Source organism: Furipterus horrens, unplaced genomic scaffold (assembly GCF_987537825.1).
Source record: "Furipterus horrens unplaced genomic scaffold, mFurHor1.1.pri manual_scaffold_15, whole genome shotgun sequence".
Classification (NCBI taxonomy): Eukaryota; Metazoa; Chordata; class Mammalia; order Chiroptera; family Furipteridae; genus Furipterus; species Furipterus horrens.
Genome location: NW_028327185.1, coordinates 2,055,846 through 2,074,586, shown reverse-complemented (window position 1 = coordinate 2,074,586; position 18,741 = coordinate 2,055,846). Strand labels below are relative to the sequence as shown.

Here is an 18,741-nt window from a genome sequence, read left to right as displayed (position 1 = left end):
ACAGGGCGGGGGGAGCAGAAGGGCGCTCCCTGCGCCGCCAGGCCGGACGGCAGCAGCGACGTGCGGGGAGGGACTCCTCCAAAGCCGCCTCGGCCCCAGGGCAAGGCTGCCGGGGTCCCCCTGCCCCGCAGGGAGCCGCGCGGACGCCGGCGAGGACCAACCGAGAGCGCGCGAGCCGAACCCGCGGCGCAGGGCTCGGGGCGGCGGGGGCGTGGCCGGCAGCGGTGGGCGTGGCCGGCAGCGGGGGCGTGGCCAGGCGCCCCGCCCTCTCCTCGGGGATGCCGGGATGTTTACACTCCTGACAGCGGCGTCCACCCGAGGAGGAGCGGGAGCCACGGGAGGATGGGCCGCTGCTAGGCTCGCGCTCCCGACGCGCGGGGCCGTGAGCGGGTGGGTGGCCGCGCCTGCAGCGTCTGCGGGGGCGGCGCGGCGCGAGGTGGCGTTTGGCTCGGGCCCCGCAGCCACAGCCCCCGGCCCTGCGTTCCTTTCCGCGGCGCCGCCTGGCCGGGCCCGCCTGCCCGCCCCGGGCCCCTTGCGGGCACGAGAACGAACGACTTCCCACTTCCTGGTGAGTCGCCGCGGGGTCGCGGGCGCGGGGCGGGCGGGGAGGGCGAGTCGGGGCCGCGCTGGCGGCCTCCGGGCCCCGCGGCCGGGAGGCGGGGCGGGGCGCGCCACGATCGAGCCGGGGGCTCGGATCCTGCTCGTGGGCGGGCACCGGCGATGGCTCCGCGCCTGGCACCGGCTCCGGCGGCCGTGGCCGCGGTAACTAAGAAACTGCGCGCCCCCGGCGGCGGCGGCGGCAACAGGTCGTCGGTTTCAGGACCCGAGGAACTTGGGCGAAGTCCCGCCTCCCGCCGCCTGGCGGATGCTGATTGGCGGCGCCGTTTATTTTTCCGTCGCTGATTGGTCGGGCTCAGCTGTCAGGATTCGGCCGCAGCCAGACTTGGCCGAGTGAAGTTCAGTGGCGGCGGTGGCTGGTGGGACTCCCCGGTGGCCTGAGAAGTGCGGGATGACCCGCCTGTTGGACAGCGAGCTTTCGTGGGACTCGGTTAGGGTAGGAATGTCAGAGGCAGGGATGGCACGGCCCTAGCGAACGTGGGTTCGGATGGTGGCAGTGAAGGAACGAAACTGAAAATTGAGGCCAAAGCCAGAGGGGCGGAGGGGAGCCCAAAAGAAAGAGGACAGAGCTGGGAGGACCGCGTTGCCCAGGGCAGTGTCAGAAGGCGAACACGACCCTGAGGACGCTGCAGCGAGGTCGCCCCTTTCCTGGACGCCGTAGGCCTTGGGACGTGATGTATCCAGCAAACGAATCGTGTCCTCACGTGGCTGTCGTCCTTGTTAGGGCTATAAACGCGGTACGATGTGCCCCCATCCTTGGGCCGTGGTGGTGACGGAACCGAAAGTCAGAGGCGTCACGGACAGGAAATGACTTTCCTGCTCCTTTGAGACAACTGATCCTGAGGTTGCCGCTGAAAATAAGAATCAGATGCCCCTACTTTGTAGAGCGCTGCGTATCCGTCCTAGTTGCAACCACCGTTTCTAATTCCTGCCCCGAGGGATTCCGGGTTTCAGCGCGCACCCTCCCTGCAGGCTGCTGTGCAGAACCGCGTGCAGAGCGTGTGTCCGCACACCGCGCAGGAGCGTGCGCTGGCGGAGGAGCGGCGCGGGACTGGCACTCAGATCGTGCGCGGGGGGGTCGGGACGACCCGACGAACACTCACAGCGGCGCGTCATTAGCAGGAGCGGCAATTGGCCCTGCAGTGCTTTGTGGCAGCTCTCGCGCCGCGGACGCGCGGTGTTCCTGGCCCGGGCACGTAAGACAGTTACCATAAAGCTTAGGTATTCCATTTCCGGGGGGAGGAGTCTTCCGCGGGTCTCGGGGAGATCCAGGCCCCGCGGGCTCACGGCTAGAACGCAGCATCCCCTGGCCCTGGCCTGCGACCTGGCCGAGGTCGGGGAGCGCAGGTGGAGTTTTAAGACCTTGCATCTGGGAGGAGTTAAAGGGAAGAAACTGTGGGGTCGGTGGGAGGCGGGCCGGCGAAATAAAAGGGCGAAGCACCCTCTTGCGGGGTCTGGTCACTTTCTCCAGGGCTGGGGAAGCCTCGGCGCTCGGGAGGTGCGGGCCTGAGACTCCGGCCGCTGCGCGAGGCCCCGCCCCCGCAGCACTGACGGTCTCCGCAGCCAATGAGCAGCGAGGACTGCGCGGCCCCGCTCGGGGGCGGTACTTCCGGCCCCGGGCGGGGCTGCAGGGAGAATGAGTTCTAGCTGCCGGGGTGTCTGGGCGGCGGGGCGGAGGGCGCGGGCGCCGGGCCCACGGAGGACCCGCGGGATGTAACGTGGCCATGAGGGCGGGGGGCTGCGGAGTCCTCCCACCCCCCCAGCACGTCCCGTGCCACCGGCCGGCTGCGTCTCGGGGTGGACGGCGGCTGGTCGGCAAACTGCAGGTGGCCCCTGCGACTGACCGGTGTTTCCCTGGAGTCGCCCGGACGGTCCGAATCCAGGTCGTTAGGCGCTTGGGCAGTGCCCGGGGCCTCCCCGCGTTTACAGTAACCCGCGCGCGGGCAGGTCCGTTCTGCGGTCGGAATTCCCTGTCCCGATGACGCGGCTTCCTGGTGGGACAGGCCCCCCTCCCCGGACACCGCGGGCAGGGGCGGAGGTCAGCGTCGCGGGCGCGGGGTCCCCAGGGGCGCCGCTGTGTGCGGAGCCGGTGGGCAGTGTGGGGCTCCGATTTCTTCCAAACGTTTCATTATGCTCAGCTACCGTGTATGCACTGATTGTTTTCACTTCACGTGGCTTGAGACGGCATCAGAGACGGCCGGTGTATCTAGACCCGAACTCTGTTCCTGGGAACCAGGTCTGATGTTTCAAAGTGCATCTCCGTGGCGTTAGTTAGAGAGGCGGTGCAACCCAGGGCCTCTGAAGAGCGATTATTTAGTGCAGGTTTGGAGAAGAAGTTGCTTAACTAGATAATATGTTCCAGAAGTCCTTTCAGGCTTTGTTTCCTTTGATTATTTTTTTAAAAATAGGTTTTGGTATTTTAAAAATGTGCGGTGTAGCAGCGTCTGCACAACGCGGCACTCTGTCCACATTCCTGGGGTCATTAAAATTAAAATATCTGTCCCTTCAAATATTTGCTCAAGACTTAACATGATAGGGTTTTAGAACATTATATATAAGATATGATAGCAAACTTAATCTGATGTTTGAGGGTGTCTCAGGATGACGTGTGTGATTACTGTTTGCTGTGAGTTTATCAGCAAATCATCAGCATTTGTATAAATATAGAACAGGATGTTTTAACGAATGTCTCTTCATACTTTTAAATGTTTCAGTTTAATTCTTCCTTATTCTTATAGGGCATATAAGTGAACAGCATTATATAATTGGAGTCAAATATATTTTATGTGCAGACAGTTGAGAATTTTTTAAGCTTATACATAAAACAAATGTGGGGCCATTCACTCAGAGTTATGAAACTTCTAAATTGCTGACTCCTTTCTTGTTGATTAATAGTTGGATTATTTCTATGTTTTATATATCTCCACCAAGTTTTTTTTTATTATTATTCTTAAGAAAACACTTAGAGAGTGTTTGTCATGGTTTTCAGTAGCAGTGGGAAGAGGGGGACAGGTGTTTGTGGAGCGCTCCTAAGTTTCGAGCAGGGTAACTTCTTTCTTTAACCTTTGTCAGAATAACAGCTCTGTCGCACTGTACCTAGTTTTATAATGAGCTTGTGTGATAAGCTAGTTTGTAACGGTTATATACAGAGACAATCAGAATAGTGTGTAAACAGACAGAACTTACTTAATTGATCTACACAATTTAGAAGTATATGTGTTTTCTGTTACTGAATGGAAATAGACCTTTCTGTAAATCTTGCCATTCACCTTTTGTTGATCATCAGGATAAAGAAGTTGTTCAGAGCGTGTTTCTTGTTGCAGGTTGCTTTTGTGTGGAGCACAGGGTTACCCACTTCTCTCCCGAGGGTCAGATAGCCACGTGGTCTCTGTCCCAGCTACTGCATTGTGGCCGTGGACAAGATCCAAACAGATGGGCGTCGCTGTGTTCCAATAAAACTTACACCAGAGGCTTGAGGGCCACCCCTGCCGTAGAACATAGTACCAGAGATCGAAATGTGATTCTAGGTCATTGCTATTTGGATTGATGTAGATTTTCCACAGCAGAGATTTATAGCCTGTTTTGTTCCTTAGAGCCATGTGACAATCTCTTGATCTTCTCTAATCCCCTCAGAAGAATGCCCAGTTATTCATTCCCAAACAGTGTGTTTTATCTCAGAGACTTTATGAATATATGAGCCTCTTCGGGATTTCTCTGCCCCTTCAGGGTTTTCCGTCACCCTTTGCTCTGGGGCCTCAGCCCCACGCGCATCCCTGGACGTGGAAGGTGTGCCTCTCCCCAGCCCCCTCTCACCAGCCAGGACGGAGTCTGGGGCTGGGTGTCGGCCTCCCCCTGACGGCTGATAGCACAGTGATACAAAGGTGTCTGGGTGTGTTTCCTCAGTAGCTGCCCCTGTAAGCCTCCTGCGGTGACCCTCTCAGCTAGAGTGTTGTTCTGGCATGAACAAGAGGGTGGGCAGATTTTAAAAAAAGCTAGTCTTTCATAAAAGACCTTTTTTCCCCTAAAGAAAACAACCACCCAAACCAGAAAAGAACACTGTCAAGAGCCCGCCCTGTGCGAAGGCCTGCAGTCCGTGGGCGCCCACCCTCCTCCTGTTTTCCTCTGACCCTGTGGCGCCAGGCGCATCTTTTCTGGGGGTCCCAGGATAGTAACAGACTAAAGAAGCCCCATGTTTGTCTCCTACTTGATGACCTTGGCTGTGTCACTTGATTCGTTGGGACCACAGGTTTCTCAGCTCAGGCAAGGTCACTGTGCGGAGAAGGGGAAGTCTCATTTCCCCCTTCCCTCTAGTCTTCGGCCTTTCAGCTGGGGACGCACCCGGTTCCGCGCCTGCCGCCAGCCCGCCCTGCTGCCCGCTCCCTGCGCTGGCCTCGTCTGCACAGACGCGCACCGCTCCCCGCCCCTTCCACTGTGCCTCGTTCTGTTGGTGGGATTGCAGGCAGAGGCAGTCACAGCTGCAGAGGTTTGGGGGGTTAGAGTTTAGACAACAAAAAATGGGAGCTGCAAAAAGAATCTTCAATACTGATTACAAAATGGCAAAATTAAAAATACTCTTTCTAGCATGGTTATAATTCTGTTATTTTTTATTAAGATATTTTTTTTATACTCTCATATTTACCTGGAAAATTGCTCTAATTTTTGTTATGGTTGTAACCATAACAAGGCCATATAGCTTTTATTATATTATGGTTGGGAAGAATAAACAGATGTGCTTATTAAAATTGTTATATTTCTAAAGTGTAAGGCATTGCAAATCTTCCGTTGCCTTTTTATTTTATTTTTTGAGACGTGTGGGGAAGGGAGGGAGAGAGAAGGGGAGAAAGACATCATGTGAGAGAGAAACATTGACCAGTTGCCTCTCGTATGTGCCCGGACGGGGACCAAACCTGCAACCTGCGCACGTGCCCGGACCAGGAATCTAACCGGTGACCATTCACTTTGCGGGACAATGCTCAACCCACTGAGCCACATGGGTCAGGGCTTTCGCTGCCTTTTATATTTAACTGCTGGACCCTATATTAAAATGATGTGATAGGCTTGCATACTGTCATGAAGACTCCCAGAACTGGGCAGTAGATAATTTATGTGAGGCCAATAGCATGTCCTCATTCTGAACAGTGTATTTCTAGGCCTGAATTAGTCACCAAAGGCAATACGGGTGAATTGAAAGGTATTTGTTACACAAGAAGGCTGCTTACTGATGGGCTGGTTTCATGGAAAGGAACCCATGTCCTTGATGGCAGGCCTTGTGTTCTCTTCCTCCAGCTCCCCTGGGCCGGGAGGCCCCTGCCCTGCTCCCGGGGTGCACTCACTGCAGACCTGCTGATCCAGGGCGACGCTGCACCTCGGTGGCCGACGTCAGGGTCTGATTCAAGGGCCTGAGAGTCTGGTGCTGACGCATTTCCGTCGCCTCTCCAATGAGTAACGCTGGGGTGTTGCTCCGCCCTCGCTGTGCAGTGGGATCAGAGGAGGAGCAGAAGTGCCACCGGGGAGGCTAGCCCTAGGAAGGAGCCCTCAGTCTGAGGCGGTGGACAGGACGGGAAAGGCCAGCAGGGTCACGGGCGGTGCCAGGCTTGTCTGGTCAGTGTTTCATAAATACATATTTTGTTACATCGATGCCTTGACTCGGAAGAGCCAGCCTTCACGTTGTCCTACACTTGGTGCATTGACTGTAAGTGATGTGCCCGGGGCTTCTTGCGTGTGCGCCTGAAGTGTTTGGCAAGCCCAGTGACCGGTTTCTCCTCTGACTTCTGCTTTGGATTCAGAGGTCACAGCGGCTCTGTCTCCTTTACCTTTGGACCATGTCTCTTAAAACTGCAAGTTGGTTCTCATGTATTGTCTGTGCTCCCTGTTTCAGCGACAGTCTGACCTTACAAAGCAGGACAATTAGCGGTTAATCAAATTAGTCCTAAACGATGTAGTTCATGGTTCCTTGAAATAGTTCTATTGCTTGTGTGTTGAAAATAGCTTTTGCAAGACGTGTATAGCTGTTGGAGAATATACGGGTGACCTTATTGCCTCTGTCAGGATGGGCTGGCTGTCTTTTCAAAACCTCTCTCCTGCCCCCGTGTTTCCTAGCGGTGGTCCTCAGCATGCCCTTGTCAGAGGCTGAGCCGCTGGGCACACGCTGCTGTCACACGCATGTGCGGAAAGCTGCTGGTCTGTGATGGGACTCACATTTGAAGCCGGCAGGCCACACTAAGGAATGCCACGTGGCCTGTTAAAAACCTATATTTAATTTAAAACATAATGAATTTATTCATAGCATCCATTCCTGCTGCTGCATCATCTCTGGCCAGGGGTCCACGGCCTCTGCAGAAGTTTAGGCCTAAGGATGGAGCTCCTCCACCGCTTGTAACCAGTATCGTTGCTGGCTAGGTGTTCCTGAAATCGCTATTATAAATCAGTTGAAATAAACTTGGTAAGAAGTACGCATGTTTTATAAATAACCACCGGGTAATAACAGGAGAGGACATTCCACTCCGAGCACGTGAAAGGAAAGGGCACGTCTGGGCGTCGGTTCGCACCCCATCCCTGTCGCCATCCCGGTCGCTGTCGCGCCGCACCGTGGGCCCGCCCGCACCTGCGGGCGCTGCGGCAGCTCTCTCCGCTGGTGAGAGCGTACCCCTCCCGCCCCCACGCCCGGGCCCTGCCTGCAGCTCTGCGGCTCCTGGCCTGGCCCGCCCAGCCTTCCTGTCCTGCCCACCGGACTGTGTGGCCGGTGTTCAAGAATGGCGTGATGAGTGATCGGTTCCGCTTCCCATGGCCGTCTTCTTTCCGTCAGTGGCGAGCGCTGGTCCCCGAGTCCCTCGGAGCCGCCCTCCCTGTCGGTAGGCGCGGATGGGCCCTGGCGTGCCTGCCGGGCTGTGGCCGGGAGCCTGCCTGCTTGTTTCAAAGGTGCTTTCTCCCGTGCGGGAGGGGGTGCGGGTGCTGTCTTGCCTCTCATGAGTTCGGACTCTTATGTCTGTGTGCCTGGGTACGTATGTGAGGAAGCACCTGGAAAAAAGGTGGTGAAGCCCTGGACGAGTTCCAGGGTTGTTCCTATGTCTTTCCAAGTGTCCATCCCAGGGTCTGAGTCTCAGTGTGAGCTGAGAGGTGTGTGCCTGGCCTAGGAGAGAGCGTGGCTGGTGTGACGGCCGGGCGGCCGGGCCGCAAGGGTGGGTGACAGGTGTTGCGTTAGGAAATGCTGGAGCCCTTGTCTCCCAGGGTGTGGTCCCTGACGGGCCTTTTGGCTCATGTGTTGGGTTGTCGTCCTCGGAATGGCAGTATGTCCCTAGTGAGACTCGCAGGCCCCTTGTCTTCCCTGTGGACTTTGTGGGGCATTTGCATATGCTGTTCGAAAGATGACCCCGCTAATGGCACAGCATTTGACATTCAAGTTAGTTTCACATCCAGGTCCGCTGTCCCTGGACCTGGAAGGCACGCGTGCCTGAACGCAGACGTGGAGCGTTGATCCCAGGGGTTTCCTGCCGCTGTGAGAGGAACGGTGCCGTGACCCCATCCGCTCCCCGTTCCTTCCTCCCCCATGGGTTCCTTTATTCTCCCCACTTTCCTCCCGGGTCCCACCAGTGCACAGGCTGAAGAAGGAAGTCTGGGGTTTGTTGGCAGGTAGCTGGACGTGAGTAAGCAATCAAAACAAAGACCTAGCTTTATGCTTCTAGAAACAGTTCCATTTTTATGAGCTGCAGAATGCGGGACTTCAGAAGTGACCAGCCACGTACCACGCTGCCTGGCTCCCCCACTGGCCCTGACTCCGCACTCATCCTGGCCCCGACCTGTGCTCTGGACTCGTTCCTTTGTGCGCTCCTACGTCTTGGTCACATCGGACCAACACCTTTTTTATTTTCATAAATGTGGTACCATTCTGGCCACCCTGGCTTATCTTTCTGCTTTTCCCACCACTTTTAATGCCTATTTTGTGCACTCCAGCTATTCACCTTCAGTGCATTAAAATCATCTTCATTCTTCAAGGTTCTGCTCAAATAGTATCAGAAAGTATAAAGAAGTTTGTCTTGGGCTAGACTCTGCCCATAGCTGCATTTGAATCACTTCTGTCCTGGAACAGAAGCTTCTGGAAGGTGTGAGTCATGTCCAGCATGTCTTGTGTTTCCTCTAAGGCCATTCTTGTCGGAACTGGCTATTCGGGGGCGGGCAGGTGAGTGCATTCTGTTGGTAACGTGGGGCGGGAGGCCAGGGCAGATCCTAGCAGGGAGAAGGTCCAGGACGACTGAGCCGTCGCTTTCAGGGAAGTCCGGGATGAGTGCCAGGCAGGTGTCCCTGCAAGGCCCGAGGAAGGACGTGCAGGAGGGAGGTCTCCCGTGTGGCAGAGAGAAAGGTCGGATCTGCAGGTGGCCACTGCCAGGACATTCAGAGCTCTGGTGTCAGAGTCTGGGCTCGGTGTGTGAAGTGTGAGCTCCGCAAGGTCTCAGGGTCCCGTGGGACGGGGCCAGGACCAGGAGCGACGGGGTGGCAGGTGGGCTGGGGAGGGCGCGGGGCCGTGCGGAGACAGCGCGGTGATTAGATGCGAGAGGCTGGAGCAGCAAGGAGCAAGGAACTGGGTTCCTGGGGTTAGGATGGGCCGTCAGATAAGACTGATCTGGAGCTGACTTTCCCGGCTCTGCAGGAAGTGGCCTTTCCGTTTCCTCCCCGGAGGCTGGCCCACGCCCAGAGCAAGTCGGTGGCCTGCCTTCCCAGGGCGGGCCGCCTCTGCCCACACGGTGCGCGCTGTGTGTGCTTGCCGGGTTAATTCCACGGGGGGTTCTCACATTCCCCTGGTGAAGAACACAGCAGTGACTAGCTCAGTACCGAAAGTATCCGCTTCTAAGAAGAGTTACTTAGTTGCGAATTGATGGACGAGCATCATCTGCTTTGCGGCCGCTGGGTGCTGACACAGAGGCCGGTGGTTTCACTTCCCAGTGGCTGCATTTTGTTCGGCAGCCTTTCCTCGTTTTCATTGCTGGAAGTTTAAAAGAAGTTACAATGTCAGTAATTATCTTTAAAAACAAATTACTTAGAAAAGGGACTGTGCCAAAAGGACCCAGGATACAATGTATCTTTGTGGGTTAATGAAGAAACAGACAGGAAATCACCTTGGCATGGTGCCAGAGACGCACGGGGAAGGCCTCGGTGCCGAGAACAGACGCTCCTGCTCTGGGCGGTGGTCGGAGGGGGGCTTGGTGCCTTTGTGTGGTTTGAAGTTTGAGTTTAATAGCAGATAAGCTGTAGTGCTTTGATATCTCTTCATTTGGTTCTTAGTTAATGGCATCAAAATAGAATCAAGATTATTATTGTTATAAAGGGGACCTCAGGTAGATTTGTTTAAAAATGGATTAAGATAAATTTTGTTTATGAGTTGTATGGAGAAATTAAGTTTCAGCTTAAAAATCCAGACTTCAGTTATACTAAGGTATAGTTTAAAATTGCCAAGAAAAAGGGTTATTTCATTTTTTATAGAGTCCCCTGTAGTGTCTTATTCCCGACCCGACCCCCCCTCAGAATTGAAGATTTAGCTAGTTGTATGTATGTATGTATGTGTGTATGCGCGCATGTCTGTGGGTATGTATGCATGTATGTATGTATTCATCTCTCTGTGCATCTTTGAGAAGAAGCACCCGACACCGGCCTGCGTCCGGGGGGCCCTTTTCTTACTGAAAACCCTCTAGCTGTCGTCTCCGGGAGGACTTCCCCGGGTGGCACCTTGCCCCGGTGCCAGCGGGTGCGCGTGGGTGCGGGACTCCGTGGAGTGCGCGCTCAGTAGGGAATCCGCTCCCCGCACGGGGAAAAGGTTGGCGTGGTAAGCATGGTTGACCAGGCCTCCGTTGTTGCCGTGTGAATAACAAGGGACATTCATTGTGTCTGTGACAGCATCCTATGCCCACAATTAACCTAAAAAATAGAAAGTCTCTCAGAAGGTTTTTGGACAGACTTGGAAGGGCTGAATGGGACCCGTCCTCGCGGCCGTTCTCCGGCAGAGACGGGCAGGGGGGCAGGGCTGCCGTCCCCGTGTGCCGCCCCACACCGCACAGGTCTCCCCGTGCGCCTGCCAGCCTCGCGGGCGTGGTGGCCGGCGTCCCTGCCCTGTTGCTGCACCTGCATGCCCCTGGGGGTGAGCGGACACTGGCCGCGCCTTTTCAGACGGACCCCATGGTCAGACTGTGTCCTTGGCAGCTTCTTGTTTCCTGAGCGTGCTTATTCGGGGGTGTTGAGTGGGCCTAGTAAGTACTGGAGGTAAAAGAAGACAGAGGAAGGCACTGATTCTCCCCGTAGTTGTGGTTGCCAGCGGAGTTCATGGTTGGGAGCTCCGATGGGCAGGTGGCTGAGCGTGAGGCCCGCGGGCCCACGGCTGCCTGGCGCGGGGAGGAAGCACACGGTTTGTAGGGGGACAAGCAGGCAGGCCCGCAGCAAGGCAAGGGCAAGTCCGCTCCACTCAGTGAAGGGCTGTAAGCAGAAGTGAGCTATAACTAGGGTTCCATTTCAGGTGGGTGACCGTGGTGAGTATGCAGAGCAGGAATTAAATCAGCGGGGGCAGGAAGAGCAGCTGACTGGTTATCACAGCTGCAAGAATCCAGAGGGGCTGGGATGAGCAGAGAGCTGATTGGGAGGTAGAACTGATACCTGGTTACTTGGATGGACATGAGGGAGTAAAAGGGACCGTGACCTGGGAATTCTGCGGGATGACTGGGTGCCGCGCCCAAAGGACGCGATGCAGAGTGGAGTGGGGGTGAGCTGTGGGGGGCGCGAGGCCTTTCTGGCCCGGCTCCACGGCGGAGACCCGGTGGGCAGGAGTGAGACCCTGCAGCTGCCGGGCCGGAACCAGCAGGGCGCGCGAGGCAGGCTGGGTGCCAGCGGGACGGCGTGGTCATTGATTTAAATAACCCAGGGACTAACCATTAAAGGAACTCGAGCAAGAGACTCAGCGGAACTGCTCATTGACCACAGAGCAAAAGATGCATGTCGTGTGGAAAAGAAAAGAGCAGATAAAATATTTCCTTAACACGCCTTTTACTGTGATGACTCACACTGCCAGCTTGACTTATTTCAGGCAGGTACAAGCTGAGGTGGCCATACATACCCAGCTCTGAACCAGTGATGGGTAAAAGTAAGTCACCGGATGGGACCACTGTCTTCTTCACCCAGGAAACTGGAAGGGACCAGAGTGCTCGTTAGTGTCACAGGGACAGAAGCAATGGCACAGTCACCCCAGGGGTCTGCAGGGCACGAAGCAGAGGGCCAAACCGTCCTTCCCGTGTCACAAGGATGGAAGAGTGCTTTCAGATTCTCAAGGGCTAGAGAACATGTAGCACATGCGTGTCCCTTACACAATTATTTGAGGCTGTACTGCAGGAGAAAAGTCCCAGGTAGGCGTGTGGAGCGGCACTGGGAGAGGACACGGAGACACAGGAGCGGACAGGGAAGAGTGACAGTTGTGCCACCCGGCCAGGAGCAGCACAGAGGCCAGGGACGGCTCTGCTCCCAGACCTGCACCCTGAGGACCAGGCCGGGCTGCTGGGGCAGGAGGGGGGGGGGGGTCAGCCCTGGCTGGGGGGTGGGGGGAGGTGACTGGGTATCACAGGACAGGGTCAGCTTTCCTTTGAGGATCAGTCAAAACCTGACCTTAAGGCAGACCTCAACGAACTCGGGAGTCTCCATTAGCGGATTGTGTTTGCTCAGTGCCTGGATGTGGTAAAGTGAGCAGATGTGGTCCGTGTGGCAGCAGAGGAACCAAATACACAGCAAGGAAATGAAAAGCAAGGACACACGTGGTGAGTGTCGGTCAGTAAGCAGTGCACACAGTGTATTAACTTCCCCTTTTATAAGGCTAATCCAGTCTGAGCAACACTCTTCAACTGTGTGTCACTTTCAAAACATATCCTTAGCACCAGAAACCTAGAAAGGTGGGCCAGGATTTATAAGGAGAACAGACAGAAAAGACAGAAGAGTGACAACGTAAAAAAAAAAACAACAGTTTTTAAATTGATTCAAGGTGTAACACCTAATAGACCAGTAAGAATTAAAGTTAGATGAGTTGCCTTCACAACAGACTTAAAGGACTAGTTTTTAAATTTTTACTACTTAAAATCAAGTGAGTGGGAATCTTCCAGTTCATGCCTTAGAGTTAGTATATTCTTAATACCCAGAATGGGACCAAAGGAATCCATTCAGGTCAGATACTGACCAGGCCGTGCTGAACAGATGGCCACAGGTTTCCAAGGTGCGGTGCATGTTTGCGTATTGGGGTCTCCGAGAGGCGTAGCCACTGCTGGTGTGACCCGTGTTTTGTAGGTTCATTTGGCCTTGGAGAGAGAGAGAGAGAGAGAGAGAGAGAGAGAGAGAGGTTCTCCCGCAGACAGCACCCCCCCCCCCCATGGAATACTTCAGTGAATGACTTATGGGGTTCGGGTGTTTTAAAGAGCAGAGTTTTGAAACCAGTTGTGAATATTGGTACACAAGTGTGTCATAAATTTAAAACTAACGGGACATTACCCACGCCCAGGGAAGGCCTATGGCAGCACGTGCAGATGTCCTGCACCCTGTTTCCCGCCGTGGCCGCACCGAGTTACAGCCCCGCCAGCAGCGCACGAGGGCTCCTGTCCCCCATGTCCTCGCCAGCACTTGTCACCGCTCGTCGTCCTGATGACGGCCGTTCTGACAGGTGTGAGGTGACGTCTCACTGTGGTTTTAACTTCTATTTGCAACACGTGGATGAACCTGGAGGGCGTTGTGCTGAGTGAAATAAGACAGCAAGACAGATACTGTATGACCTCACTGATGTGGAATCAAAAAACAAACAAAAAGTCAAACTTACAGAAAAAGAGGTCAGACTCGTGGTTCCCAGAGGCAGGGGCGGGGGCTGGAGGAAGGTCCCCAAAGGCCCAGAGCCCCAGTGTCACGGTCAGTGAGTACCAGGCTGTGAAGAGCACCAGGCGGCCGCAGCTGGGCCTGCTCTCCCGCCAGGTTGTCGGGGGCCGAGGCTCACCTAGGAAGGGCCCCGTAAGGGCCGAGGCTTCCTGCAGGGAAGTCACGGGATCTGGGCCCCGCGTCCGCGTCAGGGCGCCGCAGGATGTGGTTCAGCCTTGGGCAAACCCAGCTGCTCTGGGGTCGGATCCCGGACACCGAGCCCGCGCACGTGGCTTCCCAGACTCTGTCCACACGCAGTCTCTCAGCGTGTCGCAGGGCCCGGCACACATGCCTGGAAACAGGCTGGACTTCATGCTGATTTACAGGCGTCGGAGTCCTGCTGTTTCCTCCTCGTGGGCTCTCGGGCAACGTGGAAATGATCTCCCTCTCAGCCCGCTGTGACGTTCTGAGGAGACAGCTGGACACGTGGGGACGCTAGTGAAGCATTCTGTGTCATTTTGCTGGAAGAGGCCATGTAAACATAGACGTTGGAAACCCTGAAAACTCATGACACGGGGAAACTTGCAGACCGCCCCCCCTTTATGATTTGGGTTTTCAGTTTAGAGTTAAGCACGCGGTTTTCACGACTACAGTGTTTAAAAGCCCCTGCACTGCAGAGCGAAAACCGACCAGCACTACTGCGAGGTCACGGTCCGTGACCAGCTCTTACGTTGCTGTCGTTCCGCTGAAGGGACTTATTCAGGCCGCACGCGGACGCTTCTGGCTTCACCTGCGCAGCGCGATGGGTACGAGAGAAGGGGACGGACGGCGGTGCCCCGGCTGCCGCTCGTGGGAGACGCGCGGGCTTTTCCGCGCTGGCCCGGTGGTGGCCCGAGGGCCCGGAGCAGGGGCAGGGTCCCAAGCTCCCACTGCTGGGTGGTGACGGAGTCGGGGCCCACGCCATCACTTCATTGCTACTTAACCCGGTTTCTCCCTCTGGACACAGCATTTTTTTTTGCCTGTTGTGTTTGGTTTTCCCGCTAGCGTTAATCACGGGGCAGTTCCTGGCTACTTTGCTGAGCTAAATCCTAGGGCATCGCACCGTCTTTCAACAGTTGAGGGAAGAACGAACCCAGAAGCGCTCACTGCGTTTTCTCTGTGCGCTCAGCTGTGTGCCTGGTGTGTGGTTCTGAGCAGTGACCGATGGTGTCTTAGCCCCGTGGGGAGGCCTTCGCCGCCTCCAGGGTAAACCGTGGTCCCGGACGCTTGGAGGGGAAGCCCCGTGGTAGGTGAAGCTCGCGTCTCTAAAGCTCAGAAAGGGGCCAGTGTGGCCGGAGGAGGCGGGCACGAGGCTCTGGCTCAGTCTCCCCGGCCGCCTAAGCGTGCTTGTGAGAAGCTGGCCGGACCCGCCGTCGGACAAGCAGCGCGGCCCGGGGCCGGGGCCTGGCTCTCCTTGGCCGCGTGGCTGCCGTTGCGTCTGGACTCTTCTTCCCTAGGCGATGAGCTCCTCGAGGGAAGGAAGGACACTGTGCTGTCCTCCCCCTCCTCCTCAGTGCCTGCCCCCCTCCAAGCGGGGCCCAGCGCGTCTCTGTGGAACGAACAGGGCCTGCCATCCAGGCGGAGGGGTTGGACTGTCCCTTAAAGGCCGCAGAGGACGATCAGGAGTTCCTGGGCCGGAGGAGGATGCAGTGGAAGGGACCTCAGGACGGTGAACGTAGCGGCGGGGAGTGACTGTTAGCACGCTGGCCCTCGAGACCTCACGCCGTGACACAGTGTGACTCGCAGCGGAGGTATTTATAGCGCTGACGCCGGGACACCTGTGCTGGCAGCCGGGGAGTCGAGGTTCGGGTGTCCGCTGCTTCCCCTCCTAAATTAGCCCTTGCCCTTCGTCTCAGCCGTTTGTTTCAGGTTCGCTTTGCTTTCGGCTCGTGCAGCATGCTGTGCGTGCCTCCTGTGTGTGGTGTGTTGTGAGCGCTGGGGACGCGGGTGGCACCACAGACACGGAGTATCTGTGACCCCGGGAAGCACTAGAAATGGTCTCATGTCACTGAACTCTAGTTCAAAACCCATGCGAAGAAAATATAAAAAAGGCCTCCCTTTCCCCCGTCCTGTTTTTCTTTTGGGACATCGGGTATGGAATTCGGGGGCGCGGGGGCCTCCCCAGACGTCCTGAGACATGAGACATGCGTGTACTGGTGGTGTCTGGACCTCTGCAGTGTGACGCCTAAGGAACAGTGACTTTCCTTAAAATGATGTTACGAGACACACACGTGTCAGGCTTCAGTTCTTAAAAAAATGTATTAATTTATTGCTGCTTCGTATTCACTGATCATTCACCGTATACTCGCTCTGGCCAAGTGCGAGGCTTTGACCTGACTCACTGGCAGCTTTCACACGTGGGAAGTCCACTGTAGACAAGTGCACAACGTCTCTCTGAGGCCTGAGAGGGTTTTATGCTGGTCACGGCTTTACGACTAAGTGCCGTTTTCTGAAGGAGGAGATGTGGAAGTGCCTTCAGGTCCTGAACTTCTCTTCTTCCGTGGCTGGGCTCGGCCTGCTGCCCTCACCCTGTGGGCCCGAGAGAGGTTTTTACGTGGCCGCAGCTGGAAAGTGCTGAGCAGTTTTTGCTTTTTAAATAGTCAGCCTGCTTAAATGTTCTAGAGCTGTTCTATTACTCTCTAGATCATTGAAAAATCTTGCAGGTTTGTGGTGAACAGCTGACCTCAGGGCTTTTACATTCATTTGGTCTGTTTGCAGCCGCTTTGCCGACCCTAACACGCCTGCACACGACAGGGCCAGCCCAGCCACCGGGACACGGCGGGACCGGTGACGTGCCTGGGCTCCACCAGCTAAGTGACAGGGCGGTCTGAGCCGCCACAGAGCACGGTCTGGTGACAGGGCACTTTTGAAAAGTACCAGGAAAGTTTGTATTGGTCAGTCTTGAGAGTTACCAGGTAGTGGGGCCCGCTGTGTGGTTAGGGACAGAGGTTAGACCTTTGGGGGCAAGCACGGGGTGGGAAACACAGGTGTCGGATTACAGTGTCGCGCACCTGAATTTATGGGGAGCGCTGCGGGCCAGCGGCCTCCATCGGGAATGAGAGCGAGTGTCTTCACTGTCCTGTGTCCAGAGCACTGGCGTCCTCACGGAGGCCCTGGGCACGTTATCATTTGTCCCCGTCTCTCTAAGTTTCCGTTACTGAGAAGTCACTGTCCACATTCTGTATATTTTTTTCTTTTCTCAGAAGAGAGGCTTTCTGCGTAGTGACGCTGTGTTGGAACTTGGTGCGGCTGTGAATGGGAATTGTGTCCGTCAGCGGAGACAAGCCGTGTTTTCAGGCAGGTCAGTTGTTTTAAAGCTGTGTCGCCAAGGGCCGCCTCCTGCGCTGTGCACTGGTCAGACCTGGGAAACCGCATGAGACACAGCCTTTCACTCCCTGCTCCTCCCGGGGAGCAGATGAGCTCCACCCGTTCCAAACGCGCCTCGTGCAAAGTGTCGCTCCCAGGGAGGCCTGTGACGTCTTGTCTGATTTGGAGACGAAGACTCATTTCTTAGGTCGGAGTGGCCTGATATAAAAGCACTGGGGGCTGAGAAATGCTCTGTCTGGCATGTCGGAAGGTGCTAGCCCCCCGAGCGTCCGGGCACATGACCTGTCTGTACGGGAGGCGTCTGAGCAGCAGACTGAACCCCCATCTGCGGCAGCGCTGCTGGGGGCCCCTGGCCCCTTCCTTCCTCCCTTCCCTCCCTCCTTCCTCTTCTTCCGGGAAGAGGCCCTGCTCGGCTCGGCAGTCTTTCTGTCCCCAAGGGCAGAGGCAGGCCCATCTCCTCCTCTGTGGGACCCGTGGGTGGGAGAGCCGCGCTCCGAGGCCGGGCTCCCGCTGCTGCCGCTGGGCGGGGGCGTCGGAGCTGCTCCGGGCGCTGCGCCCTGCGCGCCGCCCGGCTAGTGTCGGCCTCAGCGGCCTGCGTGGTGGCCGGCAGGTAGCTGCTGAGAAACCACCGCCGCCTGTTCCTCACTCCCCTTCCTGGCATTTCACACCTTCCACGGCAGCTGCCAAGGTGTGGGGGGGGTGGGGGAGGAAGTTCAGCGAGTCAGGCAGCAACGCCCTCCTCCAGCTCCTGCTGGTCCTTCTCAGGGGCCCCACAGGGTGACTTTATCGAGATCCGGGTCTTTCAGTGTCCTAGCGCTGGTGACAGACGTGCCACCTCACACAGCGCGCACCTTGACCGGGAGCTGTGGAAAGCACTCGTGGTCAGAGGATGAGTTGGGCACACTTGGTGAGACCACTCGGGGACACGGGCCGGGGGATGCTGGCCCTTCTGACATTTCACTGTAAATGCAAAGTACCTGGCGTGTTATAAGCTGGGAATTTTCCAAAGACTACAGATGCCACAGTCTGGTTAATGTATTCGCGTTCTGCTTTCCGAGGGACTAAGGTGCGTCCTCACCCGCGTCACCGAGTTGTCTTGGCCGCTGAGTGGGTCAGGAAGGGGGTGCCCGCTCTGCAGGCAGGCACGGTGCCCAGAGGGGGAGGGGACACACAGCGGCTGCGGGTGGGAGCCCCGTCTGCTGAGGCCCGTGTTTTCTTGTTGTTGATCCTGAACCACGTGTACTGGAACACGCAGGAAACGGGATTCGCAGGTTGTGAGTGATATTTGTACGCCGGGAAGTAATTCGGTAAGATCACTGCTCTCTTGAGGCTTCTTTCAAACTCCTAAGTTAATGGTTTGCTTGGTGTTCATATGCGGCTTATTACTTATTTTGAATATATTTCTGAATTCAGATTTTATTGGTTTAGTGCCTTATAGGAAGGAAGTGAAAAAGGATGTCATTTGAAAATTTTATTTTTGGTTAATTATGATGTAACAAATCCCTGACTGTCTTGAACCCGATGTCTTATAGTTTGATTTTACTTAAAGCACAATTGAGAGCGGTGTCTGCAGCTTTCACGTTGAAAGAACCAAGGATCCGTTCTACCTCCGAGTAGCATGAATGCCCAGGGATACGACTGGGGATGTACGTGATTAGCGCCGTCCGGCTGGTGTTCAGTCACACTTCCCATTATTAATCCTTCTTTTGACTTTTATAACTTTTGGTTGAAAATTCTTTCCAGGGAACAATTTGTATACAGATTTTTAGCCTGGGAACAAATATCTCGTGACCCACTTACAGGTCTCTTTAAACATTCAGATTAATGTTAACAGCTTTTATGTTGAAGGCACATTTCAAAATGTTTATTCCTTTGGGACCAACAGGTTAAAATTATTTA

General features: G+C 55.8%; 1 protein-coding gene across 5 annotated transcripts in view; it reads left to right on the top strand.

The window, feature by feature from the left end:
* Positions 1–279: 279 nt before the first annotated feature.
* NEK7 (NIMA related kinase 7) overlaps positions 280–18,741 on the top strand; it is a 60,039-nt gene continuing 41,577 nt past the window's right edge. The window contains exon 1 of one of the 5 annotated variants that reach the window (XM_090263195.1): positions 280–568. In XM_090263195.1, the coding sequence (XP_090119321.1) occupies positions 287–568 (282 nt within the window). In that variant the 5' untranslated portion in view covers positions 280–286. Of the gene's footprint in view, positions 569–937; positions 1,049–2,478; positions 2,502–2,529; positions 2,566–18,741 lie in introns of those variants that run through there. The other 4 variants (XM_090263196.1, XM_090263197.1, XM_090263199.1 and 1 more) reach the window with 4 other exon arrangements.